The sequence below is a fragment of the Schistocerca nitens genome, chromosome 4 (genome assembly GCF_023898315.1).
Source record: "Schistocerca nitens isolate TAMUIC-IGC-003100 chromosome 4, iqSchNite1.1, whole genome shotgun sequence".
Lineage (NCBI taxonomy): Eukaryota > Metazoa > Arthropoda > Insecta > Orthoptera > Acrididae > Schistocerca > Schistocerca nitens.
The window spans coordinates 86,478,249-86,496,324 of record NC_064617.1 but is presented as its reverse complement, the minus strand read 5'-3'; the positions used below and the strand labels follow the sequence as shown (position 1 = coordinate 86,496,324).

At 44.2% G+C, this 18,076-nt stretch overlaps 1 protein-coding gene across 1 annotated transcript in view; it reads right to left on the bottom strand.

Moving 5' to 3' along the window:
• The window catches only part of LOC126252131 (uncharacterized), a 131,027-nt gene extending 113,349 nt beyond the window's left edge, over positions 1-17,678 (bottom strand). Inside the window, exon 1 of the mRNA XM_049952996.1 lies at positions 17,492-17,678. Within this exon, the coding sequence (XP_049808953.1) occupies positions 17,492-17,626 (135 nt within the window). The 5' untranslated portion in view covers positions 17,627-17,678. The remainder of the gene's footprint in view (positions 1-17,491) is intronic.
• Between the last annotated feature and the right edge of the window lie 398 nt (positions 17,679-18,076).

The following is an 18,076-nucleotide window of genomic DNA, read 5'->3' as shown; positions in this document are numbered from 1 at the left end:
CTCTGTGACTCACCACACTGTCTACATTGTACAAATTTAGAAATTACATCTGATAATATTCTCAAATTTATAATAATATTACTGCATCCCTTATCACTTACAGTAAATTTGTTTTAACTCTCTTGAAATGGTGAGAGCTTCATTGTGATGCACTTGTTGAAGAATTATAATTAGAAACATCGTTGCCAGCCGACATAAACTCTTGTACATAAAGCTTTCTAAACTTGTTTCCTCTAAATTGTCGTTTCTTGAAAATGCCTTTACGGTTCATCATCTTCAATAAACACAACAAAACACACGTAAACAAGCACTGCAAACGTGAGTACAATAACTACCCACAATCACACTTGATCAAAACTAACCGCGTTTTCGAAAGCGTGTTGTTTACAAATAGCAGAAACAAAAGAATACCGACCGTTGCATCCCAAGGATAGCCAACGCACCGGAAAGTAAAAAAAAAAAAAAAAAAAAAAAAAAAAAAAAAAAAAAAGCATAGTGTGCAATGTAGGGGATAAAAAGATCTAAAATATTCGCAGAAAAGTAGGTGACAGAAAAGTGGTCGTGACACGTAAACACACGTAATAGGAAAATGCTCAAAAAAATTTCTCAGCAAAATCCTTTTCAGAGTACTTAAATGAAACCTTAATCTTTCGAAATATGATGAAAACTGAAAATTGATTTTTTTCGACTTGAACCACGGTGTGGTCCCCTTAAACTCCTCAATTTCTCCTTGCTCTTTTGGCATTTGAATCAGAGAAGTACTTTGCAACATGTAAAAATAAACAATACTCCTTTTCCCTATCAGTTTCGTGGAGAAAATATGAGGGGCATTGAATGAGTATTGCAACATATCTCTTTTTTTCTGAAGGCAGGTTGATTTTATTAGGATTCCGTAACATTTCTCAACCTTTTGACGACAGAACCCTGTTTTTCAAAATAAGCTACGCTCAATGCGACGGCCTTGCCCCGCCTTACTGAGAGGCCTTGTCACGTTACTACTCTACTTGTCGACGTCGGAGCCAACGCCTTGTTGTCTCGGTAATCTCCCCATCATCCACGTACTGCTTCCTGCGGAGTGTATCTTTCATTGGGTTTACCAGATGGAAGGCGCGACATCCGGGCTGTACTGTATAGGAGAAAGAACAGTCCAGTGAAGTTCTGTGAGCTCCTCTCGGGTGCGCAGACTTGTGTGAGGCCTTGCATTGTCATGGAGAAGGAGAAGTTCCAGAATGAGATTTTCACTCTGCAGCGGAGTGTGCGCTGATATGAAACTTCTGGGAAGATTAAAACTGTGTGCCGGACCGAGACTCGAGCTTGGGACATTTGCCTTTCGCGGGCAAGTGCTCTAACATCTGAGCTACCCAAGCACGACTCACGACCCGTACTCACAGCTTCACATCAGCGAACACTCCGCTGCAGAGTCATTCTGGAAACATCCCGCCAGGCCGTGGCTAAGCAATGTCCCCGCAACATTCTTTCTTCCGTAAGTGCTAGTTCTGCAAGATTCGCTGATGAGCTTCTGTGAATTTTGGAAGGCAGGAGACGAGGTAATGGCAGAAATGAAGCTGTGAGGACGGGTCGTGAGTCGTGTTTGGGTATCTCAGAAGGCAGAGCAATTGACCGCGAAAGGCAAACGTCCCGAGTTCGAGCCTCGATTCGGCACACAGTTTTAATCTACCACGAAGTTTCAAGGAGACGTTAGTTTGCATTTTTTTGGCACCGAGCACGTTTAAATCCTTTCTTCAGTTTCCTGAGGATGGTACAGTACGCTTCAGAGCTGATCGTTGCACCATGAGGGAGGACACTATACAGAATAAACCTTTCGGTATCCCACGGTGCCGCGATGCTGAGGATGCGGCTTTGAACTTTTTCTTAGGAGTAGATGTGGTATGGCACCAGTCCAAGGATTGCCGTTTTGTTTCAGATTCGAAGTGATGAACCCATGTTTCGTCGCCTGCGAGGATGTTCGACAAAAAATTGTCACGATCAACCCCGTACGCGCGACAAATTCCGCAAAGATTCGTTGCTCTTTACGAGGATCCCAGCTGGTAGACACCTTTCAGTACCTCAATTGCTGGACGAGTGTGTGAGCACTGCCGACAGAGACGTCCAGTTGTGCAGCGAGGTGTCTGTTTGTGACCCGTCGATCACCTGGAGTAAGAGTGTCCGCACGTTCTAGTATTACAGGATTCACAGCTGTGTGCGGCCGGCCTACACTCGGGAGACCGGACAAGTTTGCGCGGCCTTGTTGCTATAATGACAAACACCTCACACAATCACTCACCGAGCTTTCGTTCACTGCCAGGTCTCCACAGATATTCTGCAAGCGCCTATCAATATCTGCGCTTCTCTGGTTTTCCGCCAAAAGAAACTCAATGACAGTTTTCTGCTTGGAAAGCACCTCCGTTATAGAAACCATTTTGAAGGCTATGTATAGCGCTGCCACGTATCGTAATTTTATGAAACTATAGTGGACGAAGCAGGCACATTCTATGAGGTGCCACAGCAAATTCTGTATTTTTTTCAACCGAACTCGTCAGAAGAAAAAAATGTGTTAATAAAGTTAGTTGTTGGCTATTATTACCGGCCACCAGAAGTACCGGGATCATGCTATATTAGTCGGAGGTGACTTCAACCTACCTGGTAGCCTATAGACTAGGATGTCTTTGGATTCATTACAGGCGGTACAGACAAGCCGTCCTGTGAATTACTTTTGAACACATTATCCGAAAACTGTCTTAAGCAGCTAAACCGACAGTCAACGCGTAATGGAAATATTTTAGATCTGGTAGACACGGACAGACCAGACCTCATCGACGGTGTCATTGTTGAAACATGGATTAGTGATCATGATGTTATCATTACGAGTATGGTTACGAAAGTAAAAAAGTCAGTCAAGGAGGCTAGGAGAGTATTCTTACTAGAAAAAGCAGTTGTTAGCATCCCACTTAGTAAATGAATCGACTTCATTTACTTCCGGTACGATGGACGTGGAAGAATTATGGGCAAATTTTAAACACATTGTAAATCACGCATTCGAGAAGTATGTGCCGAAAAAGTGGGTTACGGACGGAAAAGACCCACCGTGGTTTAACAGCGCAATTCGGAGAATGCTCCGGAAGCAAAGACAGTTGCACTCGTGGTACAAGAAAGATCGGGAGAATGAGGACAGGAAAAAGTTAGTAGAAATTCGTGCTACCGTAAAAAGAGCGATACGCGAAGCATACAGCCACTACCACCGTCATACCTTAGCAAAAGATCTTGCTGAAAACCCAAGGAAATTCTGGTCTTACGTAAAATCGGTAAGCGGGTCGAAGGCTTCCGCCCAGTCACTCACTGATCATTCTGGCCTGGCAACGGAAGACAGCAAAACGAAAGCTGAAATTTTAAATTTAGCATTTGAGAAATCTTTCACGCAGGAGGATCGTAAAAACATACCGCCGTTTGAGTCTCGTACAGATTACCATATGGAGAACATAGTGATAGACATCCCTGGGGTTGTGAAGCAGCTGAATGGATTGAAAATAAATAAATCGCCAGGTCCTGATGGGATTCCAATTCGGTTTTACAGAGAGTACTCTACTGCATTGGCTCCTTACTTAGCTTGCATTTATCGCGAATCTCTTGCCCAACGTAAAGTCCCGAGCGACTAGAAAAAAGCGCAGGTGACGCCTGTATATAAGAAGGGTAGAAGGACGGATCCTCAAAATTACAGACCAATATCCTTAACATCGGTTTGTTGCAGGATTCTCGAACATATTCTCAGTTCGAATATAATGAATTTCCTTGAGACAGAGAAGTTGCTGTCCATGCATCGCTCATGCGAAACGCAACTCGCCCTTTTTTCGCATGATATCTTGCGAATAATGGATGAAGGGTATCAGAGGGATGCCATATTCCTTGACTTCCGGAAAGCGTTTGACTCGATGCCCCACTGCAGACTCCTAACTAAGGTACGAGCATATGGGATTGGTTCCCAAGTATGTGAGTGGCTCGAACACTTCTTAAGTAATAGAACCCAGTACGTTGTCCACGAGCATATGGGATTGGTTCCCAAGTATGTGAGTGGCTCGAACACTTCTTAAGTAATAGAACCCAGTACGTTGTCCTCGATGGTGACTGTTCATCGGAGGTGAGGGTATCATCTGGAGTGCCCCAAAGAAGTGTGGTCGGTCCGCTGTTGTTTTCTATCTACATAAATGATCTTTTGGATAGGGTGGATAGCAATGTGCGGCTGTTTGCTGATGATGCTGTTGTGTACGGGAAGGTGTCGTCGTTGAGTGATTGTAGGAGGATACAAGATGACTTGGACAGGATTTCTGATTGGTGTAAAGAATGGTAGCTGACTCTAAATATAGGATAAATGTAAATTAATGCAGATTAATAGTAAAAAGAATCCCATCATGTTTGAATACTCCATTAGTAGTGTAGCGCTTGACACAGTCACGTCGATTAAATATTTGGGCGTAACATTGCAGAGCGATATGAGGTGGGACAAGCATGTAATGGCAGTTGTGGGGAAAGCGGATAGTCGTCTTCGGTTCATTGGTAGAATTTTGGGAAGATGTGGTTTATCTATAAAAGAGACCACCTATAAAACATTAATACGACCTATTCTTGAGTACTGCTCGAGCGTTTGGGATCCCTATCAGGTCGGATTGAGGGAGGACATAGAAGTAATTCAGAGGCAGGCTGCTAGATTGGTTACTGGTAGGTTTGATCATCATGCGAGTGCTACGGAAATGCATCAGGAACTCGGGTGGGAGTCTCTAGAGGAAAGGAGGCGTTCTTTTCGTGAATCGCTACTGATGAAATTTAGAGAACCAGCCTTTGAGGCTGACTGCAGTACAATTTTACTGCCGCCAACTTATATTTCGCGAAAGACCACAAAGATAAGATAAGAGAGATTAGGTTCAAATGGCTCTGAGCACTATGGGACTTAACATCTATGGACATCAGTCCCCTAGAACTTAGAACTACTTAAACCTAACTAACCTAAGGACAGCACACAAAACCCTGTCATCACGAGGCAGAGAAAAGAGAGATTAGGGCTCGTACAGTGGCATATAGGCATTTTTCACTCGTTCTGGAGTGGAACAGGGAGAGAAGATGCTAGTTGTGGTTCGAGGTACCCTCCGCCATGCACCGTATGGTGGATTGTGGTGTATATATGTAGATGTAGATGTACAAGGGTCGAGGACAATAAAAGGTTGACGGGATTACCTCCTCCTCACTCTCCGTATTTTTTATTTTTTTTTTTTTTTAGTAAGCGCAGTGGAGAACTGAAGAGCAGAACGACATGGATAAAATATAGTACACATTTCTTTAAACTGTCGGTGATGTACATTTTATAAATTCAGAACCGAATTACACGTTAGGAATAATAGGTTTGTTTATAAATAACTCATCTGCCACCAGTCACGATATTCTTTATTTCATTTTTCGCACAACGCGTTTCGGGAAATGATTCCCATTTTCAAGTTCGTTTTTTGTGTTTGTTATGTCATTCCTATGTGATGTTATCGATGTGTGTGATTCTGCTTCATTTCGTTGACTTTACTGCAATATATCACGTGTTTTCTTATATATTGCAGTATAAAGTCAACGAAATGAAGCAGAATCTCACACATCGACAACATCACATAGGAATAATATAACAAACTCAAAAAACGCACTTGAAAATGGGAATCATTTCCCGAAACGCGTCGTGCGAAAACTAAAATAAAGAAAATCGTGACTGGTAGCAGATGAGATATTTATATTGTTTTCACAGTCGCAGACTTTCAGAGCCATTTATAATGGATCAAATCAGATATACGTTAGCAATTTTGTGTGACATGTGGTCAACCGCAAGCTACAGATAAAGACAAAGGTACTGATCTATAAATCAATTAGAGCTGTAGCTGGAAGATGATGGTGCTCCACAGAAACAGGTAGAACGATTTTCATCTCCCTGGTACGTCATGGTCTGTGTCTTTGGGATGCATATGGGATTCTCCTTATTGACTACCTTGCAAAGAGGGAAACAGCTGGTGAATGCCACTAAGTCTGTTAGTTTTATTCATAAATCCTTGTGAACCATCTGGATGAAAAACAAAGGACTGGTGGGGGCTATATTGAGAAAGAAAAGTGATAAAACTGGGAGATTGGTATAGTAACGTTGCTACGTTCTCCTGTTCACCAGATTTCGCAATTTCTGGCTTTCTCGTGTTCTCACGCCAAAAGAAGTCGTGACTGCGTGACGTCTTGATTCCTGTAAATACGTCATGAGAGCCACAGACAAAGAGTTTTGGGGATATTCTAGAACTGTACTTATGGAAGATTCTATTTTGTGCTTGATCGAAAACTGGACTTTCAAGAGAAATGAGAACTTTTTTACCTAAAGCTCACAGTTTCACTGCCGGTTCAAGGAATATTCTCTCTTTTACCATTACGTCATTAAAAATTGAGGGTGGGGGAGGGCAACTGGCGTAAACTGCAGATCTAAGAACGTTGTTGTTGTTGTTGCGGTCTTCAGTCCTGAAACTGGTTTGATACAGCTCTCCATGCTACTCTACCCTGTGCAAAATATTAATCTCCCAGTACCTACTGCAATATTCATCTTTCAGAATCTGCTTAGGGTATTCATCTTTTGGTCTCCCTCTACGATTTTTACCCTCCACCCTGCCCTCCAGTACTAAATTGGTGATCCCTTGACGCCTCAGAACATGTCCTACCAACCGATCCCTTCCTCTAGTCAAGCTGTGCCACAAACTCCTCTTCTCCCCAATCCTATTCAATACCTCCTAATTAGTTATGTCATCTACCCATCTAATCTTCAGCATTCTTCTGTAGCGCCACATTTCGAAAGCTTCTATTCTCTTCTTGTCCAAACTATTTATCCTCCATGTTTCACTTCCATTCATGGCTACACTATATACGAATACTTTCAGAAACGACTCCCTGACGCTTCAATCTATACTCGATGTTAACAAATTTTTCGTCTTCAGAAACGCTTTCCTTGCCATTGCCAGTCTACATTTTATATCCTCTCTACTTCGACCATCATTTACTTTGCTCCCCAAATAGCAGAACCCCTTTACTACTTTAAGCGTCTCATTTCCTAATCTAATTCCCTCAGCATCACCCCATTTAATTCGAATACATTGCATTATCCTCGTTTTGTTTTTGTCGATGTTCATCTTATATCCTCCTTTCAAGACACTGTCCATTCCGTTCAACTGGTCTTCCAGGTCCTTTGCTGTCTCTGAAAGAATTACAATGTTATCGGCGAACCTCAAAGTTTTTATTTCTTCTTCATGGATTTTAATACCTACTCAGAATTTTTCTTTTGTTTCCATTACTGCTTGCTCAGTATTCAGATTGAATAACATCGGGGAGAGGCTAAAACCCTGTCTCACTCCCTTCCCAACCACTGCTTCCCTTTCATGCACCTCGACTCTTATAACTGCCATCTGGTTTCTGTACATATTGTAAATAGCCTTTCGCTCCCTGTATTTTACCCCTGCCACCTTCAGAATTTGAAAGGGAGTATTCCAGTCAACATTGTCAAAACCTTTCTCTAAGTCCACAAATGCTAGAAACGTAGGTTTGCCTTTCCTTAATGTACTGTATCTTCTAAGATAAGTCGTAGGGTCAGTATTGGCTTATGTGTTCCAATATTTCTACGGAATCCAAACTGATCTTCCCCGAGGTCAGCTTCTACCAGTTTTTCCATTAGTCTGTAAAGAATTCGCGATAGTATTTTGCAGCCGTGACTTATTAAATGATAATTCGGTAGTTTTCACATCTGTCGACGCTTGCTTTCTTTGGGATTGGAATTATTATATTCTTGTTGAAGTCTGAGGGTATTTCGTCTGTCTCATACATCTTGCTCACCAGATGGTAGAGTTTTGTCAGGACTGGCTTTCCCAAGGCCGTCAGTAGTTCTAATGGAATGTTGTTTCGACTCAGGTCTTTCAGTGCTCTGTCAAACTCTTCACGCACTTTCATATCTCCTATTTCATCTTCATCTACGTCCTCTTCGATTTCCATAATATTGTCCCCAAGTACATCGCCCTTGCATAGACCCTCTAAGAACGTGAAATGGCATACTTATAGAGACGGATCATCAACCGCCATGGGTGCAGAGCTCAGAAACTACGATAGATATACCATGTGGTGGAAACTTACTTCATGGTTTTTAATTTACTATAGCTCGCCTTTATACACTGGCGTGCAAAGCTTCAGGATGAAAGTGGCTCTGCATGATCTGTCACTGCCAAATAACATTGCTACCATATAGTACAGGAAAGAAACTGTATGAAATACGCAATGAGATCAACAGAAACGAAAGTTTCATTCAAAGACAATCATTGTTCTGAAGCCACCGCGATTAATGATGGCCAGCCTGGACATTACAAAAGGCGAGACATGGTAGTTAACACAGAGCGTGATCACCACGGACAGAAATTCACGCTCTGCGACGTGCTCCAAAGTGGTTGGTACGGAGTTCCCGTGGTAGGGAGTTCCATTCCTTCACCAGCGAGGTTGCTGGATGGTCGTTGGTACATGTGGATGTGCTGCGCAACGTCTCCCCAACGCTTCCCACAAGTACCTCGCTAGGGATTTTGGCATGGGAACGGGCAGAACAGCCTATTCACCGAATATTCTGTCCTTCCACGAGCTCTTCTACTTGCACTGTATGATGCGATCGCGCAGTATCATCCATAAAAATGAAGTCATGACCGAATGCACCCCCTAAATGATGCACATGGCAAAGGAGAACAGTGTCACAATTACGCTGACCGCTGAGTGTACCGTGTTCAAGCATAAGGGAGTTAGTAAGCCATGCAACATTATGCCTCCCTGCACCACAACACTTGGACCACCAAAACGATCGTGTTCTACAATGTTCCTTGGTCCATTACGCGTTCACACCTCTCGCCACGGTACATCCAGAACCACTAGTCAGATTGAATCCATCCGAGAAAAGCACACGACCGCACTACTCGTTTGTCAGGCTCCTATACTCATGGCACCATCGCAGACGGTGCCAACCACTTGTGGTGTCAATGAAACACAGCCTGCTGATCGTCCGGTAAAGAGACTGCCTCCACGCAGTCGCCGTGCCACTGTGGAGCTTCCGACTGCTTCCAATTGCTTTGCAGTCCTGTTAAATGTGATTGCAATTGCAGCCGCTGTTTGACGTGAGTCTCTAATTGCCTGTTACACAGGTAGTTAGTGGGCTGTGGCCGACCACCTTCTGCACTATGGGCAGCAACGCCTGTGGCCAGGAACGCTCCACATGCTCACGAGAGAATGCTGTGAAAAATACCGATCTCCTGGGCTGCACTCGTCAAATTTTGTCCTTCTTCCAGTGAAGTCATCCAAATGTCTCCCGACCATACTCTGATGATGAGAACCACCACAGTGAACCACAACCCTGTCGCTGATTCACACACACAGTCTTTCACCATTCCTTCAAATGCCCCAGGTTGATGCTATAGTCACGCTCACCTCACCCCATGTTACGTGCAGTTTTCTGTGCGGGATTCAGATACTTCTTTCAACATGTTCTCACACTTTCATTCATTTCCACCTCACAGCTAATATGTATTTTAGACCCATAGCTGGCCGGTGTGGCTGAGCGGTACTAGGCGCTTCAGTCTGGAACCGCACGACCCCTACAGTCGCGGGTTCGAATCCTGCCTCGGACGTGGATGTGTGTGATGTCCTTAGGTTAGTTAGGTTTAAGTAGTTATAAGTTCTAGGGGACTGAGGATCTCAGATGTGAAGTCCCATGGTGCTCAGAGCCATTTTCGAGACCCATATAAAAAGTTCGTAAAAAAATATAATGATTTGAAAATGACGTCATATATGTAGTGTCCATTTTTCGCTATGTACTCTTCAAGTCTCCTGGCACATCTGTCAAATTCTCACCCCGGCACTTGATTTACTATGGTAGGTATTTCCTGGCGAATGCTCTCTCTAAGTTCGTTCAGTATTCGAAGCTACCTCGGTTTACGGCTTCCCAAGAAAAAGGTCAAAAACATCACGTGTGTTGAGATCTGGGATACGTCTAGACCAAGCTAAATCGCCATTACGGAAATTAACCATGAAAGAATTCATCATAATGTTAACTGCCTGCGGATTTCCCCAACCTGCTGGAACCACCATCCGCAGTGATTTAGTCGTTAGCTGCTTATTTGCTAACAGTTTTAATCGCTAGACAATGTTTGTTACTTATCTCTGGTGATAAACCCCACAGAACCCACTACCAGAGCACAACGTAGGAGCACATGGAGGACGGCGAATATCCATCAGAGATACAGATAACGTTAGGAATGCCCTGGGAAGTGAAATAATTTGAGAAAGGGCTCCACAAATCGAGCAACGCGTGGGTCTATCTCTGGCCCTTACGCAAAGAGTTATTAGGCTTGACACTGAATGACTGAGTTGCTCGGCGCGTTAGATCGCCCAAATCCTGAGCTGTTTGGAGGGCTATGTCCAAATGCTCCAAATGTTCTCAATTGGGGAGAGATCCGATGACCTTGTTGACCAAAGCAGGGTTTGGCAAGTCCGAAGACAAGCAGTGCAAACACACGCCCTGTGCGAGCGGACATTAACTTGCTGAAATTTAAGCCCAGGATGGCTTGCCATGAAGGTCAACAAAAAGGGGCGTAGAATATCAACTTCGTGCCACTGTGCTGTAAGGGTGCCGGAGATGACAACCAAAGGGATCCAGCTGTGAAAAGAAAAGGACCCCAGACCATTGCCCTGGTTGTCAGGCCGTACGGTGGGCGACAGTCAGGGTCCCAAGACACGTCTTCGGCCTGGAACTGACTGGACTAGAACAGCCTTCACTGATGAGTCCTGCTTCGAACTGAACCAATGACCAGCGGAAAAGTGTATGGAGACGTCCTGGACAGCGGTTGGATACCAGCCTGACTGTCACCAGCAATACGGCCCAACAATCCGCGCTGATGGTTTGGGGTTCCGTTTCATTTCATAGCAGCAACTGTTACGATTCTCGTCCGCGGCACCCTTAGAGCACAGCGGAACGTCTACGCATTCTAAGCCTCATTTTATTGCTTCTTATGGGAGGCCATCCTGGGCTTACATTCCAGCAAGATAACGGCCTCCCGCACACGCCGGGAGTTTCTACTGCTAGTCTTCGTGCTTGCTAAACACTACCTTGGCTATCAAAGTCGCCGGATGTCTCCTCAATAGAGAAAGTTTGGAGTATTATGGGCATGGCCGTCCAACCAGCTCGGGATTTTTACGTTCTAACGCATCAGTTGGACAGAATTTGGCACGATATCTCTTAGGACGACGTACAACAATTCCACCAATCAATGCCAAATCGAATGACTGGTTACATAATGGCCTGAGGTGGACCAACGCGTAAACGGCTTCCTCAAATTTTTAAGCTCTTTCTTTTGAATACAATATAGATAGATAGATATTCAGCGATCACAGGCCCTGCAGACCACGCGCTGCTTCCACAAACTGCCTCCATTCCTTGCTGTTTTGTGCCCGGTTCCTTCAGGTGTCTTCAATTACCAGGGCTGCTAGGTCCTTCGCCAGGTCGTCCATCCAGCGCGTCCAATGGGGCGTTTGGTGTTTGGTTTCCCCGCTAGTGCCATATTCGCCTGTCTTCCATCTGGCATACGGGCTACATGGCCCACCCATTGTATTCTTTTGCTCTTTATCTGCTGTAGGATAGTTGGCTGTCGCATCAGAAGGTAGATTTCCTCATTTTTCCTCCTCCTCCATTCTCCGTTATCTAAAACGGGTCCCCATATCTTCCTCATTACTCTTGTTTCTAATATTAATAGTTTTTCCCTTTCTCGCTTAGTCATGCTCCATGTTTCTGAACAGTACATTACTGCTGGGCATATCACTTTGTTGTAGATTTTCATCTTCGATTTAGAGCCAGGCGTCTGTCTGAGGGCCGGCCGGTGTGGCCGTGCGGTTCTAAGCGCTTCAGTTTGGCACCGCGTGTCCGCTACAGTCGCAGGTTCGAATCCTGCCTCGGGCATGGATGTGTGTGATGTCCTTAGGTTCGTTAGGTTTAACTAGTTCTAAGTTCTAGGGGACTGATGACCTCAGAAGTTGAGTCCCATAGTGCTCAGAGCCATTTGAACCATTTTTTTCTGTCTGAGGGAATGCATGCATTTCGTTCTCACTGCTATTCTTTCCTTGATGTCCATTTTTATGTTTTTGTACGTACTAAACCAAGATCCCAAGTATTTGGTCTACTCTCTTGAACCTCTTGCCATCTGTCTCAAGAAATTCTACCTGCTCTTGTCTTCTTCCTAATTGCATCAACTCTGTTTCGTCTCGATTCACTTTGAGCCCTACTTTCTGTCATTTTATTGTCCATTTTCCGGTACATTTCTTTCAACTCGTGCTTTGATTCGCTTAATAGTACTACGTCATCCGCATATGCGAGACAACTGAAGTTACCGTGCATCTCTGCTCCAGCCCATTCCTGTTGCCTACATTCTTGAATAAGTCATCCAGTTTTTCTGAAACTGTAATCGCTTGTTTTCTGTACATTACATCATATGTACCGATTTCCGTCCCGTTCGATTACTCCTTTATGCTTGGGCAGATTTTCTATTTGGTACGATTGAAGGTGGATTGGTAAGCAGCTTGAGTAAGTCATTTCGATTCAGTAACTAGGCCTACTGCCGCAAAAGAAGTTGAAATTGACGTATCACGTCAGTCAGTTACAGGGAAGGTGAATTACCTGCTGTTTGAAACTTCCTGGCAGATTAAAACTGGGTGCCGCATCGAGACTCGAGCTCGGGACCCTAGCCTTTCGCAGGCAGGTGCTCTACACAGTGGGCTACCCAAGCATGATTCAAAGCCCGTACTCACAGATCTACTTCCGCCAGTGCCTTGTCCCCTACCTTCCAAAATCTAAAGTAGCTCTCCGCTGCAGAGTGAACATTTCATTCTACATACCGTTTGTTGGGAGAGTTCTGCAGTCTGGCGATGTACTCTATAGCGCACTATAAAAGTAATCGCGTACAGAACATTCATGCGACTCACTCTTGATCACCGTTCGAGTGTTTGGGACCACAACCAGGTTGTGCTATAGAAATACAACGAAACTGCTCCAGTGGAAATATCGGGAGCAATTGGTTAGCAGCGTCTGCGTCCTGCTGTGATAGCTGGGACGTTCGGAGGGCAGTCCAGTCACAGCTTATAGTATGGGGGTGTTACCGAACCAGTTACTGAGAACGTCTGCTTCCAAGCTTTCAGAAAAACTAGATGATTTATTCAAGAGAAAAAGCTTCACAAACTGAGAAAGTCAATAACGTGTAGGTCCACCTTATAGCTGTAGAAGCCGAAACAATAGTCGAAATGTTGTCAAAAGCTTCCATGTATTTTTATGTCGCCAGTCTTGCGTATATAGCCCAAATATTGAAAGAAAGTGCCTGGAAAGAGATGGGCAATTTGACCGGAGATTAGGTAAGAATATAACTATATTCAAACCTTTCGAAACACAGAGACCATACCTCTTCTCAAAAGCGAATATGATGTCACTGCTGATCGGTTTGGAACTGGGAAATCGGAAGAACTTCTTTAGACTTTTCAATCAACATGTTGATCATCCCCAACTATTAATACCGACGAGAAATTGCACGGACTACCCTAGCACGCCTCCCGTCAGACCCAAATTCTCAGCTTCAACCACACACTACTAATGTTGTGCCCCTTGCTCACTATCCTTATTAAACGCGGCATTTCGCCGATTCCGGGAAGAGTTCGAGCTTGGTGTATTTCCACACTGGAAAGATCATTGCCTGTCCTCGCCTTAATTATATATATACATGCCATGTCTCTTCTTTCGGACATTTCAGTTTCTTATAAAAGGTTAAAATCTCCAGCTGTCATTTACGAGTATTTTGTACAATTCGCTACTAGTTTCAGTCATTCACCATTATCAAGCTTAGCTGGCATAAACGGCAGAGAAGTTATACCATAATCTGAACAAAAGTAATTTGCTCTTTTAAGCCCACAGTTCTACGTCACATATTTCTCACAATAATAACAATGTACCATAATTTTCATCAAGAAAAACGTAAAAAATTTCCCACAATAATAACTGTGTACGATAATTTTTGTGAAGAAAGCATGACTTTCTTCTTGACAAAAATTATCTTACACGGTTATTACTGTGGGAAATTTTTTACCTACTAAGATAGCCTTAAAAGAGCAAATTACTTTTGTTCAAATTATGGTATAACTTTCCTTCAGTTTATGCCAGCTAAGCTTGATATTAGTTATTGACTGAAACTAGTAGCGAATTGTGCGAAATAAAAGACAATCGAAGGTTTCACCATAAATGTTGACAAGTATTTGCCGGCTGAATATCCCCACCATCAAACATATATGGTTTCCATTCATTGTTTCTCAACAAAATAAATGTTAAAACAACCACCGTCGTCTAAACGAATTTGAACTTTTCTCATTTTACTGGTCTCGCTAACTTTTGTTTCGTGTGTTAGTGGATGCAAACACATATTTCGTGAACTCCTTCTCAGACCTTCTGTCACCAGTTACAGGATTTACTTGAACTGGTAAGTATTTAACCTGAAGAACTCACGGAAATTTTCGTCATCATTTAATGAATGATGATTTATAAATGTGGTAAAGAAACTTTCTTCGACATGGGATGTGTTTCTCCATTTCCGTTATCTAATGGAGTAGAATGTCTTCTTCTTCGTCATTTTCTTCCAGTAGCAAGTACAACAATAAACAGAGATAATTGATTTCGAGAAACTTGCGTCTGCTACCACGAACTGTTCACGACTAAATCTGAGAACAACACTGAGTCGCACCCCTATCCTGTAAGTTGGTAAGCGTGCTACAAACAGCGTGCAGAATGGCCTGCAGGTGGCAGCATAGTGCAGATGCACACATACCGTCGTAGTATCAGTATAAAGATGGCCGCCCCACTTGCGACTTACACCAGGGAAGAACAGCGTTCTGTTATTCAATTTTTGCGTAGTGACAGTGTGAAACCTATTGAAATTCTTCGACGAATGAAGTTCAGTGCAGTGACGCATGTTTGTCACAGCAGCAAGTCTACGAATGGAGTAGGAAGTTCGCAAATGGTGTGACTTCAGTGGAAGATGCTCCTCGTCCAGGTCAGGCAAAACGAGTTGTGACTCCACAGAACATTGGAGCAGTTCAAACCATAGTGAAGGAAAACCGCCGAGTGACACTGAATGACACTGCAGCATGTTTACAGATTAGCCATGGGTCATCACACCACATTGTGCATGATGTGCTCCAGCTTCACAAAGTGTCTGCAAGATGGGCGCCACGGCAGCTGACTCCTGAAATGAGAGAACGACGTGTTGATTGATGCTTGTGAAGAACTTCTTCCGCGCTTTGAACGAGAAAGTGATGGCTTTCTTGCAAGAATCGTTACTGGAGACGAAACCTCGGTTCACTTCCATCAACCGGAAACGAAGAGATCGAGCAAGGAATGGCGCCATTCCTCATCACCAGAACCAAAGAAGTTTCTAACAGAACTCTCTTTTGGGACGAAAAAGGCGTCATTTTAGAGAATTACTTGCCTAGAGGGACCACTGTCCCAACTCATCAAACACAGATCTCCTAAAAAATCATCTGCGGCGTGCAATCAAATCAAAGCGACGTGGACTGCTCTCAGGAGGTGTCCTTTTGCAACATGACAATGCAAGGCCCCACACTGCCCGTACAACAGTTGCAACAATCACAGACCTGCATTTTGAGTGTCTTCCTCATCCACCATACTCACCAGACCTTGCCCCAAGTGATCTCCATATGTTTGGACTACTCAAAGACGCAATGGGAGGAAAGAAGTTCCGTTCTGATGAAGTGGTAAGCCAAGAGGTGCATGAGTGGTTGCACGGACTACCAAAAGAATTTTTTTCTAAACGAATTTATGCATTTTTTAAGAGCTGGAGGACTTGCATTGAGCGTGGGGGATATTGTGTTGAAAAGTGATACAGCTTTGTACCAATTCTGCACAATAAATAATATTTAAATAAATGTTTAAGGTTTTTATTTGACTCACCGTCGTAGACTGAGCCGCACACAACTGATTTCATCAAAATGTAGGGACGTGAAGATGGCGTTGACGCAACGTCGAAAATAGTAGCGAAGTAAATAAAAAATCTTAAGTACAGCTGGAGGAATTTCATTTTTTATAAAAATTATACTAGCTGTGTCCCACCTTTATCCAGTTTAAATATGGATGTACAATATTATGTATTTGAGGTGTCAGCATCACTTCGACCAAGGGTGACTGCGGAAATGGTGAACCCAGCTCGCGCTATTCGTCCACGAGACTCAGAGGGCCATAGACACGGGTTCCCAGGTAGATGCCGTGTTTCTTGAGTTCCGCAAGGTGTTCTATACAGTTCCCCACAGTCGTTTAATGAACAAAGTAAGAGCATATGGACTATCAGACCAATTATGTGATTGGATTGAAGAGTTCCTAGATAACAGAACGCAGCATGTCATTCTCAACGGAGAGAAGTCTTCCGAAGTAAGAGCGATTACAGGTGTGCCGCAGGGGAGTGTCGTAGGACCGTTGCTGTTCGCAATATACATAAATGACCTTGTGGATAACATCGGACGTTCACTGAGGCTTTTTGCGGATGATGCTGTGGTACATCGAGAGGTTGTAACAATGTAAAATTGTACTGAAATGCAGGAGGATCTGCAACGAATTGACGCATGGTGTGGGGAATGGCAATTGAATCTCAACGTAGACAAGTGTAATGTGCTGCGAATACATAGAAAGAAAGATCCTTTATCATTTAGCTACAATATAGTAGGTCAGCAACTGAAAGCAGTTAATTCCATTAATTATCTGGGAGTACGCATTAGGAGTGATTTAAAATGGAATGACCATGTAAAATTAATCGTCGGTAAAGCAGATGCCAGACTGAGATTCATTGGAAGAATCCTAAGGAAATGCAGTCCGAAACCAAAGGAAGTAGGTTACAGTACACTTGTTCGCCCACTACTTGAATACTGTTCACCGGTGTGGGATCCGTACCCAGATACGGTTGATAGAAGAGGTAGAGAAGATCCAACGGAGAGCAGCGCGCTTCGTTACAGGATAATTTAGCAATCTCGAAAGCGTTAAGGAGATGATAGATAAACTCCAGTGGAAGACTCTGCAAGAGAGACGCTCAGTAACTCGGTACGGGCTTCTGTTGAAGTTTCGAGAACATACCTTCACCGAGGAGTCAAGCAGTATATTGCTTCCTCCTACGTATATCTCGCGAGGAGACTATCAGCATAAAATCAGAGAGATTAGAGCCCACACAGAGGCATATCGACAATCTTTCTTTCCACGTACAATACGAGACTGGAATGGAAGGCAGAACCGATTGAGGTACGCAAGGTACTCTCCACCACACACCGTCAGGTGGCTTGCGGAGTACGGATGTAGATGTGGAACATTTTTAGTGCGGATATGAGCGGTACTCACGCCACGAGAGCTACGCGGTGCCTCCGGATCTTGTCGTCCAGCGGTTGGCAGCAGACTGCACCCTGTGCGCGGGGTGGACAGCGCGAGCACCAGCACCAGCAGCAGCAGCGGCGGCAGCGTCGCGGCCGTCACCATGGTTGCAGCGGTGGCAGGCAGCGCGCCTCTGGAGCCTGCATGTCTGCGGCGCGGGGTGGCGGCCGGCTGACTGCCCGCCCGCCCGTCTGGGGCGCACGTGGCCCGCTGCGCCGCGCACGTGCTTCTGCCACCCACCACTACCGTATCCCCACCACAACTCCCCTCCCGAACCCCCACCACGCGGCGGTGTATCTTCTGCCGTGCCGCAAAGCACGATGAGGCGGCGTCGCAAACCTGACTGTACGTCACAAAAAAAAGACGGCACACACACACACACAGTTTTGCTGGTTGTACCGTCTAAGATGTCTACAAAAGCGCTTGGGAAAGTAACGTAATACGGTAACAGCTAAAGAAAATTTATCAGAAAAATTTTACATTTTACGTCTTTGTGTTTCCAGTACTCATGCTTAACCATCTTCGCGGTGATTCACATTGACGCTTAAAAACCTC